Here is an 18,019-nt window from a genome sequence, read left to right on the forward strand (position 1 = left end):
ATATCAATTAGGCAGTCGATGAATCGTAATAATGTCACATAGAAGAAAAAGAAGAAGAAAGTCTGATCAACATAGATTTAAAATATGTAAGCCTTTGACTTCCTCATTTTACAGGATATCCAGTCCAGTGCAAAAGTTCAATTAAGATCTGATTCGTTCCTGAGAGCTTCATTGGTTCAAATATGTAATTCGTAAATTTAGCGTGGATAACTGGCAAATAAAAAATGCATGGTTGTTGATAGCACATTTATTTTTATTTAAATAATTTATATCAAACATTTTGAAATTAATTATATACACTTATGTTACAGGAATATTCAAAACAATATAAACTATTTACCGAAATTAAAAAATATGAAGAGGTCTCTCACTGAGCTGTACAATAACTTAACACAATCCACAATAACATTAAAGTAAAATGGACCTAATGTACTAGTTTTAGAGTCGCCAATTCGATCCGTCTACCGATTTTTAATAAACAATTGTTCCGCCAGCTGGCTATAGAAGTGTGATACGAATTTAAGTTCTAATAGAAAGAACATTAGTGCCATTTTACTCTAAAGGTATTGTTTCGATACTTGAAAACTGTTAGTGTCAGTTGATTAGTGGTCAGTAGAGCTTTTGTGTTTCTCGGAATACTAGTCACCCCAATGGTGGTCTCACTTTTGGAATTAGAGTCCCTATGGTAAATACGAAATTGTTTCACATCGGTAATGTTCTACCACTTTATAATTTGCATAGTCAAAATTCATTAGCGCAGAAATGAGTAATATATTGAAATCACCAATGAAATACAAGCCTTGTTGCTACATGTTAAAATTCGAAATACAATAACATCTGACTCCAGCAATTTCTCATAGCTGTGGACGCAAGTGACGTGAACGCAACCACAAACAGCGGACGAAGAAGTCTCTTGCATAAATGTGGTGCGTCATGATTGGCTGAAATAATAAAATTTAGACGGTTGCGAATTTAATAAAAATTACCACTGCGTAAGTACGAGGAAATCGTTGAAACATAAAGAGTGGTAGTACTGTCATCGCCACTTGTGACTTCCAACGTTGTCAGCTGTAATAGATGAGAAAACTGACGTGACAACATACATTTCATATGTAGACATGTTTCAACTTATAACATTATTAATCGAGCCCCGTTTCAACGCATGAGATTGTATGTAAAAAGTGATCAAACCCAAAATTAAAATAAATATATCAAACTAAAAAATACACCATTTAGCTATTATTGCTTAGGAATATGGGTTAGGCTACTTTAGTTATTGACACTGTATTGCGTATCTTTTCTGACAGCGGTTTGGACATGACAGATGGTTAGATTGGCAACTGTCAGAAAAGTTACACTATAGCAGATGCCTCAATAATACAACGTTAATACAATTCAGGTACGTTTGTTGTCTTAACCAGGACAACAAACGTAAAAAAAAGCTACATATTTTTTTAAGACACCTAATTTATTTATTTCATGTCGATCATTTATTTACCAGAATTGTTGAAAACAAACACTTATAAATGACGTAAAAAAAAAAAAAAAAAATTGTCTACACAAATTGTATGCAAAATTTTTAAGTTAAGTGTTACACAAATTGTGAGCAAGCTTCATAGTTGGCGATTTCTAGTTGATCAAAACTTATTCTTATATACTTATTCCTTTTTTCAGATATTGTGTCTACAGTGTCATAATTGTTTTATTGTTAAAGCTAACGTTTAAGGAAGCAAATTTTGACAAGGCAAAATTATATACAACCCAGAATTGCGGACGCGAACTCTTCGCAGTATATTTAGCGAATTTTTTTGATACGACGTACGGTGAGTTTTGCCACAGCGAAGTTCGGCCGTATTTCTCGATCGTTTATTATCATATAAAGAGCTAGCAACCTATTTGATCGACTAACAATAATAATGTTTTTATTCAAATATAATATCTACAACATGTTTTATAAACATAGGGTCCTTTCAGACAGGCCGACCATCTCCAGGTGACTGCTATTTAAACCTGACTGTAAAATAGTTGTTTTCGGTTGTCAAGGCTTCAGTCAAAAAGGGGTTTTGATGAATAACAAGTCTTTAAATAATTGTGTGTGATAGTAATTTTCAGTGAATTGGTGACGTCATTAAAAAGTAATAAGGCAAAAACTAGCCACTAGATAGCCATGCCAAGATGGCCTAAATTGGTTGAAAGGTTTTTATAAATATAATATCTTTTTTTATTAAAATGTTTTTACTTACACTTTGTGGAAATGTCTATTTTATAAATTTTAAAATGCATGTAAAAACTTTGAAACCTACAGGATTCGAACCTGCAACTCTTTGGCAATCGCTGTCTGAGATTGCCAGACAGACTCCTTATACATGCATTTTAAATTTAGGATTCCTTGTTGTCCACAAATACCTCAACGTTTAATGTAAAAACAAACTTATTTCAATACATTAAAGCTTTAATTTAAATGCCACCAGAACTGGCCCTACACTCCAGGCCGGTCTATCTTCAAGAACCCCTGGGACCCAGCATATAACTGCGCCACGCGTTAAGGGGGAAAGGGGTCAATACCGTGCCGTAATTAATGTATAAACCCTTTATAAGCACAGACTAAAGGAAAAAAATAATATGTGAAATTCCGATTTAACGTATTTTTACATTTTCCTTCCTTTTTAAACAGACTGCATAAAATAATATTTTAAATAATAAGAATGTCATCATAATATTATGATGATAAAAGAATAACTCCTAATAAAGAAAATCGGGGTTGTAACAGTTTATTGTATTCGCATCGGATTTAAGTAGCTTTTTAAATCTTTATTTCCTTATATTTAGCGGGATTTGAAGAATATTATTTTATCATTATTATTTTTGTTCATTGTCCTTCGCTAGTATATTTTTTCCTTTATTTTGTGTCATACTTAATATACATTAACATGTGAATATATTTCTCGCGTTTTTAATAAACTAGTGTGATATCCAGCACATGATTTAGTTCATCCAATTAAAATGCACAAACAATTTTTAACCTATTATATATACTCTCCACCATATTGGTATCCAAAATTAATAATAAAATAAAATTTTGCTTATAATTAGAAAAAAAAATCGCACAAAAATCGCCCGCTACGCACGGAATATTGTTATGATGGCAAGGATAATATAAAGCAAGGCCAACGAGACGGGATACAAAATAAAAACAAACTGTTTTATGCAAGCGGAAAGCACAGAGAAGCTGTCCTTTCTCTCGCATAAAATAATGTCAGTCTGTGATATTATGTAAATAAATCATAGTTTATATTGTTGAATAGGTCGCACACCAGAGGCGGCTCCTCAGTAATAGGATATCGCCTTAAATAAATTGGCCTGTTGTTATAAATAATAACATTGCAGTGCTCTGTTCCGAGGAGCTGAAAAAAAACCTAAATATAATGAATTCTAGTATACTACTCTAAAAATAATAACTAATAAAAAAAAGATTTAAATTTGATATTTATACGTTCGACGGCATTATGACAATCCGGAATATATCTAGATCGATAACTTTGATTTCGAATATGGAAGCATTAAAACACTAAATAAATCTATCGGCTTAACTCGCGCATGCTTTGGAAATACGTCGAGCGAAAACACTCAACTTTTCATAATTGTGTGTCAGTAGTCGATCAAAGACAAAAAGTAAGGAAAGAAATATTATGTTAAACAATAAAACAATTATTACTTACGCAAGGATGGTTTTCTATTCGAGTTGTGTTAACTTGTCACTCGATTACCGTAAGTTCTCGTACTGCATGAAATAAGTAATATTTTTTAATAACGAGAATGTCAACATGAAAAAAAAATACTCCTACTAAAAGGGAATGTTATAGTTTATTGTGTTCGTATCATCATTTAAGCAGCTCTTACATAGGCTCCTTTTTTCCAAAAAAAACCGTAATAAAATCAGACGTCCGCGGGCAAAGCTATATTAATAATTATAAACGTTTTATTTTTTAAAGTTTTTTTTCATATGTATTTGTGGTCATTGATCCACCAGTGACACACAATTGCAATAGAAAACTTTGGGCCCCAGTACGTGCGATCGTATTTCACCGAACTATTAATTCCGTCTCGAAGAGCCAACTTCCCCCGGCCAATCAGTAGCCTCAGTACAAGATTTGCTTGCTCGCAACCGAGGAGTCGTTTTCGTATCGTCAAAGTAAAATGAACCTAATGTAACTCGCTTTAAAGTCGCAAATACTGTACTTCTGATTTTTGTTAACTAAAATATATGTCAAAAGCCCGAGCTATTGAATTGTAGCATAATTCGAGCTTTTACGCGATAGAAATAAGATCCATTTTACCCCGAGCGCGCGAATCTTGTACCAAGGCCGCAGACGTGCGTACGGCGAGGGCGACTTGGTGCATTACGTTAACGTGGCGATGCGGCTCAGTGCAGCAGGAGCGGCGCGGGCGCACGGGCGGCGGCGGCCAACAGCTGTGGTCACGCGAACACGAGCCACAGCACGAACAGGATGGCCACCCACAGGAATATCTTGGACAGGAACTGCTCCTCCTCGAACTGGGCGGTGCCGCGCGGCGCTGCGACCACAACATTATACTTTAAAATACATCAAAGTGATTCGTTCACAAAAAAAATGTGAAAGCCGTCACAAAAAAGCTGGCAGATGTGTCACATCGAAGTTTATATGCATAAAAAGAACAGATTACGACAGGAATCGCATATGGTATAATGAAAAGCATCACAAATTTGTTCTATGAAATGATGCATTTTTATAAAATGCGAAAAATCTTTTTTTTTTTTTTTATTTAAAAATTTATTTAAAATACCGACAACTAAACTATGTACAGTACATATATTCCATCATATGCGTCACCGCGGTCTGTATCGCCACACTTAAAATCAGGTTTTCGAGTATAGATAGATGTTTCACATCCGAAAACTGACTTTAAATATTAGTAAAATGATTTGAATGAACCGGTCGAAAATCTGGTATAAATTTGAACATTATTGTTTCTATTGTCAAAGACTGAGAAGATATACTTACTCTTTTTACATTATTTTTCGATTGAAAAACAAACCGCTTGGTTTGTTTTTCAATCGAAAAATTTAAAGAAAAGCTTTGGCGAAATCTGTGATTAAAGAACAGTCTTTGAATCGAAAAATAAAAAGAGTATATCTTTTTAAATTATTTTTCGATTGAAAAACGAATGAACGATGATATGCGTGTAAGTGTCAAATACATGGTTACGATAGTAACCATATTGAATACTAGCTGTTGCCCGCGACTTTTGATTTTGTTTTTTGATGTGGCATTAAATTTATTTGTAGATCTAAAAAAAATAAAGTATTCAGTATCGCTAAGCCTTAAACGAGGGGTTTGCTGCTGTCCGCTGAGGAGTTCTGTCCTCTATCTCCAACCATAGTTTGGGTAAAATTAAACAGATATTATAACCTCTATAGTACAAAAAAAAAATATTTAAATCGGTTAGATGTAAAGTTATGTAAGTTATGGTGTAAAATCGTCAAACACTCATATCCTCTCCCAAAGGAACCGAGCTTAATGTCGGGATAAAAAGTATCCTATATTACTTCTAACACTTCCAAGAATATGTGTACAAAGTTTCATGAGGAACGGTTAAGTAGTTTTTGCGTGAAAGCGTAACAAACAAACTTACATCGACATTTATAATATTAGTAGGGATGTAGTAGCAGTTATAGCCTAGTGGGTTAGGCTTCGGATTTCCCTTCGTGGAGACTGAGTTCTAGCCCCAGCACGCATCACTGATTTCGGAGTTATGTGCGTTTTTAATTTAAGCGATTTAAATATCACTTGCTTTAAACGGCGTGTGAAGTGTACCAATCAGCACCTGGCCAGGGCGGTAGGCGGCCTGAACCCTTCTCATACTGATAGGAGACCCGTGCCCAATAGTGGGCCGATAGATGGGTTGATCATGATGATATAATTTTACATACGTTTCTTGTAAGCGCTGCCTCTAATTTAAATAGCCTATATAACGTTAGTGAAATAATGTTAAACATGGCCACAGAAATAATCCTGTATAGGCATTAAAACATGTCTATTTGCGGAAACCAAGGCTCATATACCCGCAATGACACGCGGTGGGTGTCGGCCGGCACGTTGGCGGAATGGCTTCCTAATCAGCTGGGTCCTGCATCTAAACCGGCTTCGGAATCATCACTCGCATACAAATGTTTTCACGATTTTCTTGTAAAGTTTTTTGAAATGATTAATCGTCGCTTAGCTTACATTACCGCGCGAGTGAAATTACTACCATAGTGATCATGTCACACAAAAAACTCTCTTACTACGTTACGCAACAAATTACATTGAAAATTGAAAAAAAAATCCTTTGTAGATAAAAATATCCATACATATGTTATAGGCATATTTACACTCATAAAGCTTAGTTTATATATTTAAAAGCCCTAATGTAATGATACTAATAATTAGGATGTGAATATTTTGTTATTTTAATATTACACAGATGGTTGTCGAATTGTTAACCACCATTTTCGAAGTCGGATAAAAGTAAATGAGCTGTTAAATTAAAGAATGTTGTTTATTGCGGTGAGGAATATCCGCCGCGTTAGTAGCCGGCCCTCGGCTGAATGTGACTTTCGAACCGGGTCACTACAAACTGGACTTGGCGTTTCAACACTGGCTCAAACGTACAAAAAAATAAAATTGAAGTGACTGCCTGTGATTTCGAAATAAGCCAGCTTCTTAGTAAATCCTTATGGTTATGGGACCAAATACACGTGCAAAAAAAACACTTATCAGAAACTGTACGCCTACGATATCACGGGAAAACACTAGTCTATTTAGGTTATGTTATGTTAACATCTATTTATGTTACATTAACATAAATTGCCGATCGTTCACGGAAAAATTAAAAAATGGCTGAACGATTGAGATATTTTTTGTTAAGTTCGGTGCACTTTAAAACTTAAGTACCGCAAAAGTAATGCAGCTAAGCGATTTAGCGTTCCGTTACGTTGTCGCGCTGGAAACGATTACGAGTATGCCATAATAATTCTTGACATTACTCGAGAATCAAACCCAGGGCCTCGTGATTTATACTTGAACATACTAACCACTAGACATCTTGTCTGGAGCTATTCGGCTGTGGCTATTTACCACACGACCCACGATTTAGCGTTCCGGTATGATGTCGCGCATAAACATGTTAGGGGTACGATTTTTATAAAAGCGCCATACTCCTAAAAGTTGAACATGCAGTGGAATATTAAAAAAAAACGATGCAGTTCACCGGGTCGTCTAGTACTTATTTATTACTAGCTATTGCCCACCGTTTTTGTGCGCGTTAATTGCGTTATGTTTTTACAAATTCCGTGAGTACACTTTATTTTCCAGGGATAAAAAGTCTATTTTACTCTCCGTCAAAGCAACTGTCAAAAATCAAGTTAACGCGTGAAGGAAGGACAAACAAATAAACAAACACTTTCGCATTTATAATATTAAAGTAAGGATTCGTTTCAAGAAGCTTATAGAAAATTCCTATTATAGTATAATCGTAATAAGTAATCGATAAAAAAGCTTGGGTGTAAATGATTGCTCTAACCAATAATTCTTCTAATAATTTAAAATGACATTGTGAGATGGTGATAACAAAAAAAAACACCCGGCTAAGGTTGTTGTGGGCTTCTTCTTAGACCAGGACGCGTTTGGAACCCTCGTAGCTTTAGTTTTAAGTTTACGAATGTGGTTATCGCCATCATGTCACTACCGTGTAATTCTTATGTACGCATCAAAAGTGCCACCTGTGCGCCTACTTGCATAAAGATATTTTTGACTTTGACGCCTTGGCTGTCACGGCGTACCTGCACTGGGGCGCGGGTCCCCGAAGTTGAAGGTGGAAGTGAAGACGCCGAAAGGGAAGGCGCCGATACCGAACGACATGTGGAAGCCTTCGCCGAAGCCGAAGCCCGGGAAGCCGCCGCTGCTCTCGGGCTCCGTGCGCTGGCCGGCGGGCCGCGGGGGCACCTGCGCACCAAACATACCACCGTTACTCAACTTCCTACAGGACTTTAAATAATCATCACCATCAGCACTTCAACCGATTGACGTTCACTGCTGGACATAAATCTTTTGTAGGGAGCTCTAAAATCCACGGTCCTAACCGCTTGTTTCCAGCGGCTCCACCTACTTGTTTGATGTTGGGGGCCAACCCCGATCAACACTGCGTTTACCGGCACGGGGTTGCTATTCCAGCACCTTGGGACCAACAACCATCGATTCTCCAGAATAATTAACAGAAAATACACAAGCATCATATATTTAAGCAATTAATATATCATTTGCTTCAACAGTGATGGAAAACATCAACGTGGAGAGTTCTCCATAATCTCTCAAAGGTGTGTGAAGTCCACCAATCCGCATCGGGCTAGCGTGGTGGACAACGGCCTTAACCCGTTCTCATTGTGGGAGGTGACCCGTGCCCTGTAGTGTGACGGGTATGGGTTGATATGATGATGCCACAAGCATCGATATTCTTAACTAATTTTATTTAACGTTAACTAACCCCTTTAGGAGTTATATGGTTAGCTAAATATCACTTGCTCTAACGATACAGGAAATCCAGTCACCTCGTACGTCACACAAAGGTGTCGGAAGACTACCATTTCACACATGGGCCTTCCGGGGCGGACTACGACCTAATCCTTTCTTATTCTGAGAGAAGGCCCGTAAACTGTAGTGGGGAGGTATTGGTTTGATAATGAAAAACCGAATGACTACTTTTATTATTAATATATTTTTTTAATTATTAATACTTAGTGTGCAAGTTTTATACATTATATTCTATAGAGGAATTGGCATATTTCTTGACAGAAAAACCAAATACCCTATAGAGTATGGCCAGATAAGGCCCGACCCTAGGACCTAAGGATCCTTTGCCGAACGTGGTAACCACCAGACAAACGAGTCTTCCGAGCGCTGTAACGAAGAAACGAAATGTAAACAGCAAAATTATACATATTTCCTCAAAACGCCTCTCTCTCAGAGATCAATGCCATTTATTTCGGCAGGATTCGCATAACCACGTGCCTACTTCACGTGTTCTGATGATTTTTATAATAAACTACGACTCATAATACGCTGCTTAGCGTGAAACAATGTCTCTACATATTATTATAGGGGTTTCAAGTTGAAATGTATCTACTCGTATATACAAAATTACATTTAAATCTGTTTTTTCTTTTATTATCAGTGCGTAATAAATCTATCCCATCATTCTTATAAAGATGCAAAAATATCCGTTGCTGCGTATAAAAAAGGCTAAATCAATAAACACGCTCACATTTATTAACACAACACAGGCTTTAACAAAATAAATTTAGACCATCGATACAATGCTCGTAATATGTATGGCCGATCCACCTTTGTATTTTTTTTAGTTCAATCATTAATATGGACCCAATGCAGCATCATGTCTACACCTGCACGGCTAGCATGGGCAGGGCACAATTATATCCCAAGAAAAGGATAAAAATGTACCTTCTCCCACAGCTTTATCTACTCCCAGAGCACTGGCGCACAAGTGGAAATAATATCCAAATAATATATGTCTATTAATGAACGGGGGTAAACTTCTCCTTTTCCATGTTCCAGTGATTTAGCAGGTGGACACATTATATCCCCCAATTATATCCCTTGTAAGGGTCTATAATACGGGGATATAATCTCCAGCCCGAGCTGACGAGAAAATTAATTACCTTGAAATATAATTTCCAAATAAGATGTTATAATAAGAATAAAATAACTAAAATATTTTTATGACAGAGAGTGATAATAAAAATAGTTCATGAGCAGTGGATGTGACGGCGCGGCGGCGCCTAAATATAACTACATTACAATACAATGTATTCCCCTGTACCTACTATGTATTATTATATTTCCTTCCTTTGAAGTTTGAACGACGCACGTGTCACGTTTTGTCCAAATCATCTATATATTGCACTAACTCGCGACTGTCCGCATATAAGGCAACCTTGAAAGATAGACATTATTATTATGTCGCGGATTTAAGTTTTTAAAGGGATTCTATATCATACATGATTTTATCGAAACTTTAAACGTTTGCACAGCGCACGCAGCGAAATCTCTCAAAAGGAAAAAAAAGCCTGATTTTGAAACATTCTTATTTGGTGCTATGCTCCTATTGGTCTAAGCGTGTTGATATACAGGCAATAGCCTTCTATTCAAATTGGACCAGTTCCTGAAATCATCGCGTTTATATATAAGAATAAGATTTTTTTTGTTATATTGCATTAATATACTAGATAACAGTTCTACAATATCACATTGTGGTAGGTAAAATTGTTTTTTTTTTATTTATTGTTCAAAATATATGTAACAAACATTTTCCCACATAATTAGCCATCCCCTTAGAAACTATGCGTTTATTGGTGAGGACCGCGGGTTCGCAAGTATATATCGTTATGATTATTCAGCTATTTAATCTTAATGTAAATGTAACTCGATCTTAATGTAAATCATTTAGACAATCTTAATCGAACAGTGGTATTTATTGCACTGTTAGCTAAAAAATGTCTTTTACATTTCCTTAAAAATATATATATTTTTTCATTTAAATGTTGCAATGCGGGTGGGAGTGGAATCTTCAAATATTTTGGGTATTATGTATTTATTTTTCCTTTTTCCGTACACATTATGTGTTTTCAGTAGCATTAACTTATAATCTTAATTCTTTGTTAAAATTTATTATTTATTATGGTTTTATTAGTTTCATAATGAGGGTGTGCATGATTCCTCAAAACCCGAACATTGGTCTGCTCTCGCCATCGGTACCGCGGAAGCTTGAGACAATGCTACTGTATATACTACAATACAAGTTAACGGACCTACAATTATCTAGTATAGAATTTGCCAACATGGTAGCGGGCTAATCTCTTGGCTATGGCGTTATGCTAAACTAATTAGCCCATCAACCCCTAATCGGTACCTAAGCGGTGTCGTACCGGAACGCGAAAACGAAGTCGTTAGGTTGGTAACTGACCACGCAGCTAAAGCCTCCTACCTGTCCAGACTAAGGACAATTCTCACAATTATAAATTCCATAAGATCTCATAGAGATTCTTATAAGATCACAGCTTTCGTAAGAAAGGTCTTCAAAGAAGATTCTTCCAGTTGTGGGAATCGAACCCACGGCCTTGGAACTCAGAAAGCAGGGTCGCTGCCCACTGCGCCAATCAGGCGTCAAGCAGTGCTATATACCTTTCCTTTTCTTTTTTATCTTTTATCTTAAGATTACGAGAGCGCTTATCGTACTTTCCGCGCAAAAAGGTGGGCATTGTTGAAATACAAATCAAAGCTAGCACTGACAATTTAATATTTCCCAACGGAGGAACGGAAAGCAAGATCTCGTGATCCTTAATCAAACATGCTCGCACAGGCAGAAGACAAAAATTATGTCCCCTGACAGGGGATATAATTAACGGGTCCACCGGCTAAAGCCGAAGCCGAAGAAGTTTACCCCCGTTTATACACATATGTTTACATATATTATTTGGATATTATTTACACTTGTGTGCCCAGTGCCAGTGCTCTGAGAGTTGATAAAGCTGTGGGAGAAGATAAATTTTTACCCTTTCCCCGAGTAGACAATTTTCATATATGCATGCCCTGCTAGCAGTCAATTTTAAATTAAGAATTCTCATTGACCCACACCGGAAATCCGGGATCTTGCACATTTTAGGTCAAGGCTGCGCCACAGTGGGAACTCAATACAATATTTTTGTCAGTTACTTGGATCGTTATCCCGTCGTGACCACGTCCATCAATCACATCCATGCAACTCGATGCCGAAATATCAACAATCCCCATAATACTTCGACGGCCGATTGGCGCAGACCGCAGCAACCCTGCTTTCAGAGTCCAAGACTGTGGGTTCGATTCCCCCAACTGTACAGTTTTGTGTGATGAACATGAATATTTTTCACTGTCTGGGTGTTTATCTTCATTTGGGGCTAGATGGCAATGTATATTGTCAAAAAAAAAAAATAACGGTAAACCATAATTTAAGCAATATTTTCGAATTTGTATTAATTAACGTATGTTCGTCATTATGACGATGGATGTTGTTTTGAAAGCAAGCAAGTGCGCATTCCATTGTTTTAAGGAAGTAGAAAATGTCGACGCGCGAGGCAATGTGTAAGTCAATTACGAGCAGATAGCAACATATTAAATCAATGATTACGAGTATCGAATATATAAAATAAACAACGAAACCTATTGTAACGAATCTACCCTACTCGCTACATAAATAATATTTTTAAAGAACGTAATACCGAGAGAAAATCGGACCTCATAATTTTATTTCGTAACCAAATTCGATCAAACCTGGCTCAATAATTAAGTTTGGATATGTACTAAAACATGGCATTATAAAGTAAATATATTTTAACAATTTAATTTTTCAAGTATGCATTAGGCCCGCCTCGCCCTGCGACTACTACAAGGGGCGATGCGTTCGGACGCTCAGCACTCCGAAGACGGTGTGCTAGTATTGTGTCTATATGAAATGTAATGCGGATGATGTGTAAAGGCATTGTGGAGGCAAACGTTTGAGAGATACGTACTACTGATAATTTGAACTTTTAAAGAAGTGGAATATGGAAATTACGATTTAGGAATAAATCGTTTTTCTCTTCACGTGGTGTTGTAAACGGAGTATTATTTGAAATAATGCAACGGAGCGATACTCTAATAGTTGAGTTAGAGTACTGCATCACACTGTGATGTTATGACGTGATGCAGTAACGTGGTAAACTTAATATGATACTTAACGTGGTAAACCTTTTATGATTCTATTCTGTTGTTTTATGTTAGGCTGGGTTTTAGGCCTGTGGCATACTAGTCCCCGCAGTGAGCCTCGCCCTGCCTTGACGTCCAAATGCAGAACGCACTGCTTTAAGGTACACTCCGGTGTCCATGCGCTGTCTAATTTAAATACGCGGACCGCACCGCTAGAGGTACACTCTCACAAAGTGTCCATGCGCAGTTGTAGGTAATCTCTCGTTCTTTTAGGAACGCCAAACGTGAAACGTACTGCTATAAGGTTCACTTGTGACCATGCGCTGTACAATTATTGCTCTGCATTTCTCTAAAAAATTATGCATATTAATACAGTGTGTGTGTGTGTGTGTGCCAGTATTATTTAACAAATTATAAAACCTTACGGCGAGATCTTTGATAGGACGCAGTTGGTTTAGTTACACTATACGTCTTGATTTAGTATAATATGCGACAACCGGACAAATTCTTCGGGTCTAATGATATATTATCTATTTTTGTAAAATTAGCAAAAAATCTTAAAGCATCTTTTACTATCATGACATACCTACATACAAATTACAATAAGGATCCAATATAGGAGGGTTATCTGGAGAAGTTGGGACTTTATAAGCCACAACTGCAATGTAAATTTACGTTTAGTTAAGTTGTTTTAACTCTCATCATTCTATCCACTGAGAGAGGATAGCGAAGCGAGCGGTCATCAAGCAATTCATAAATAATTGACTATTCTGTAGTCCTCTTGTAGGCCAATTTAAATGAAGACTTGACTTTGACCTTGGCACAATGAAGCAGAGACTTGAACTTGGTTCGGAGGCGCCCAAGACGAAGAATAGTAATTATGCTTTTACACACCACGCGATTAATTTCAATAGCACCGCCTTAAAGAATATTGGAAATCAGTTTGGAAGAGTTTTTAGTAATCTATAGGTCGCCACCGCAAATAAGTTTAGTGTAGCTGACAACTTACAGTTCCAAAATGATGGCAATCTATTGTAGACAAAAACAAAGTGACAGCAGCCAGTGATCAGTGCTTATAACAAGGTGAGTGAGTGTGAGACAAAATCTCTATTATAAATAATATTCTGACGTCCCTTGTCACTGAAAAAACGTATCACCAACCTTTAGGTGAAAACTATTGGTGAATGGTTGATGCATGCCTATCTGATAGAAGCAGGCGTTCCTTTGCGGAAATCCATGATATATTATGAAAATTAGGCTTATTTTGCTAAACTCCGCGAAAAGCAGGATGGTGTAATTTATAATTTCTTCAATCCTTATACTCCATACCAAACAGAACTTCGGCCAAGTTACCCTCTACGCACGTTTCGCTCCGAAACCGGAGCATCCTCAGGAGATGTTGACTTTACAATGACTTGGTGTGGAGTATAAGAAATTATAAATGACACCATACAGATTCCCATGCTTTTCGCGGAGTATACCAAATTAAGCTTAATTTTCATAAAATGATGTATGCCTAGGAATCTCCTAAGTTGAGGTGTTACTTATTTAGGCATTGCCTTCTTCGTCGTTAGTGAAAACAGGCATTATTGTGTTAAGTTAACTGGAATATAAGTTATCATCAAAGTGGCCGCCACAAGATAAAATTAAACGTACAATTTTGTTTTACAGTATTACTTTTTGCTTTTAAGTAAGACTGAAACGTTCACTTAAATCTAAATTTACCGCTAGGAAAAGCCACTAAAATATTGGAACGCCTTTGTAATTCTGTTGCTTATTCAAATTAATCACCAAACCGGGAATCGTGTTCGATACTATCGACATAACAATGAGGGATGCATATAAATGATCATGCTAATAATAAACTACTTATTATAATTGTAGTCATTGAAATAAAGTTCACGGTTGAGTAGTGTATAGATCAAGATCAGAAATAGAGAATAATATCATACATCAATAGCCTATAACAATCCGCTGATGGACTTAAAGACCTCTCCCAATTGGAGAATTTGTGCACAATTACCGCAGAGTAGACGGGTAGGTGATCGCCGTAAATGCTAGTAGTAGCACACAGAACGCGCTTTCCTCTTATGTGAAAATAAAACTGTAAGGTAACATGTAACCATTACAGGACTGGAATCGCATTTTTTATTCATTAATAAGATTTACAAAAAATAAACATTTTCCAGTTGTGGGAATCAAACCCACAGCCTTGGACTCAGTAAGCAGGGTCGCTGCCCACTGCGCCAGTCGGCCGTCTAAGATGATTCATAAACATGAGTAACATTTACTTTAACACAACATATTACACAACCTTTATACAACAAATTGTTATAAGTTTAAAACTATTTGTAGCAACAATTTTAAAAAGGAATTAAGACCTTTGCTTTCTGAGGCTTAAAGGTTAAAAGAGAAAGAGAGAAACAGGCTAAAAGAGAATATTTTCCTTATTAGAATATTCTATAAATGGCTGTATCTTTTTATATTCTTCTTTTTATTTTGCTTATTTGACTTTTAGGTGTTCCAAATATCAGCACTTGTTACTTTACCAATGTCATGTGTCATTGTTAAAAAAATACATTTAATACTTACAAAGTGAGTGTTAAAAAACCTACACAAGGGTGGTGACATATGGAAGGATGGACAGAGAGACTGATGTCTAACCAAACTTTAAGGTTAGAAACCGAGCCTCAGGTGAACAACAGTGTCATTTGGCAGCTTGTTTGCTTTTTATTGCATGCATTGTTTGGTGTGGAAATTGCATGTGAATGTAACATTATATTGAGTCAGGTAGGTTTTGTTTTGTTATTGATTATTACATCAAGTTACTAATATAAAGACTGGTAATTTTGCACAAAACCATAAACTTTTTTGACAGTTTCAGTTTTGGCTTTCAGGACTCAAAATTAGATTTGATCCATTTATGACAGATGGGCTGATAACAAAGTGATTCTACATTTTAAAATATAGACCTAACAAGATAAATGAAAACCAGAGTTTTTAATATACTTACTGTGTGGTAAAAATACTATTTACCTCACTAGGTAGCAACTGAATCCAATAGTTCTTGAGCCTGAACACAAGTTAATAATAGTTTTGAGGTCAATAGCTGTTTAAGTATTTTTATAATTTACAAATTAATAAAGTAACTTAATGTTATAAATCCACTCACTCAGAGCAATGCCTTCTGATAACAAAGTATTCATTCTACAATATCAAGTCCACAGCTTTTATAAATTATTTGATTAGGTTTGTGTTTTAACTAGTATTGGTATAATTCACTTATTATAAAGTAGCAAATTTATATTTTCAATTTCCTGTGATAAAAAGAAGATATCCAACACAATACAAAAATCCCATATACCTAGGAGCTACCAGCTAGCATAATCTTAAGATATTATATTTGAGTTTAGTAAATTTACCTTATTTCTCGGGTCCTCTTGTTTGGTATTGCCTCTGCCGTATAGGGGTATGACTTTTTCTCTGCTTATAGCTGCTTTGCACACTGGACACACCTGCCTACTGGGGCGAGTCTCCAGCCACTGGTGCAAGCAAGGCCAACTGCAGGAAATATGTTATGGTTACAAAAACTCTTTGTTGATCACAAACTAGATAAGTTTATTTTGTGTCACTGGTACTTTAAGCCATGCATAGATGCTACCCAATGGAGAGCTCCGTATGGATGAATGGATGTATTTAAGACAAACTGAACATGAAAAAGTAGTATAGAGTACAAATAGCCTTATTGCTTCGTAGTCTTTGTGGAATTTTCTTTCTGAATAAAATATCTTTATGAAAATAAGATATTAGCTACTAAGTTAGATGTCTACAATTAAAAATGTGTCACAATATATAATTTACATAAACATATGTAAGCTGGATTCAAGCCATAGAGAAGCCATTTCATTCCTTATTTCTAATCCTTCTGTAACTGTAAATCAACAGTCGAACTTACAAGTACTTACAAACGGAACAGGTTGTGTATGTTTGAACCCGCTTATCTTAAAAATACGTACTAGTTGACATCAAAAATATATTTTTCGTTATATAGCTTTTCTCTGCAGAGTAAAGGTCGTAATATCTCACCAGAAGAGATGGCCACACATACTGACGACTGCATCACGAGCCGTGTCCAGACAGATGTTGCACTCAAGCATTCGCTCGTCCCGTTTCTCCTCCTCGCCCCCAGCATCTCCGCCTGGTGCCGAAGCGCTGGGTTTCGCCTCACTCGTCTCTGCCATTACACTTCAGAAAAACCAACTTTTTTCGATATTACGTCACTCACAAATTATTTTCCACAACACTGTCTTATCAACGACACAAAACAACTGAGGACACTGATACTTTTAAATCCAATTAGTTTAAGCACACTTGATTTTATTAAGACACAAATGTTTAATAGTTAGTACTTCATCAATTTATTAACGTAAGGAACTGTGGCAAAAACAATAATTAATTAAAACCCCCGTGCACAGCAATTGGATACATACACTTCACGTCGATACAATTTTTATAATTTTTGATTAATTTACCACAGACTCGGACCATAGACTTTAGACTATAAAGTACTCTTTAGTCTTTATACTCTTTGTATACTTTCATTAAATTAGTACAGACTATAAACCATTGCCCCAGTCAACGAAGACCGAAGAGGATATAAACACTACATTTATATGAACAGAAGCACTATGTAATACGTTGATTTAATATTTTTGTCTTGTAATTGTAAGCTCACTAATGAAATACAAATAAAAGAGTTTTAGGTTTAAAAATTCTTATGTATCTAATGAGCTAACTCCCTCACTTACACAATATAAAACTTTTGATATATTTTTGTAGACGGCTTTCCGAATTGAATGAGCTATCGCATGATGACTCATATTTATAGGAGCGCGATCAAGGCATCAAAACTTTTGAACTTGTTGACTAGACTAAAATAAACTTATTATATTCATCAATAGGCAGCAAAAAAGTCTGTGTATTATATGGATATAGTATGTTAGACCCATTAACCTCTAGTGCACTGACCCCTACAAACTACCTACAGTCTATTTTTTTTTTAACTTGTCTTTTAATGTAAACAATCTTTTTGTTACTTTTTACGTAACTTTAATTTCAAATTGTAAAAAAAATATACTTTATACCGCTGGGATTTCTTCAGCTCTTTTTTATCGTCTGTGATAATATTTATTTACTGGTCTGTG

The 18,019-nt window shown here is 36.1% G+C and overlaps 1 protein-coding gene across 1 annotated transcript; it reads right to left on the reverse strand.

Annotated features, from left to right (window-relative positions):
• Positions 1–1,425: 1,425 nt before the first annotated feature.
• LOC120624406 (E3 ubiquitin-protein ligase RNF185-like) lies at positions 1,426–17,340 on the reverse strand. Its single transcript, XM_039890934.1, has 4 exons — positions 16,902–17,340; positions 16,238–16,376; positions 7,862–8,024; positions 1,426–4,575 (listed from the first exon to the last, which is right to left on the reverse strand). Exons 1-4 carry the CDS (start codon positions 17,054–17,056, stop codon positions 4,478–4,480), a joined length of 555 nt encoding a protein of 184 aa, XP_039746868.1. The 5' UTR covers positions 17,057–17,340; the 3' UTR covers positions 1,426–4,477.
• Between the last annotated feature and the right edge of the window lie 679 nt (positions 17,341–18,019).

The sequence above is a fragment of the Pararge aegeria genome, chromosome 6 (assembly GCF_905163445.1).
Source record: "Pararge aegeria chromosome 6, ilParAegt1.1, whole genome shotgun sequence".
NCBI classification, from domain to species: Eukaryota; Metazoa; Arthropoda; class Insecta; order Lepidoptera; family Nymphalidae; genus Pararge; species Pararge aegeria.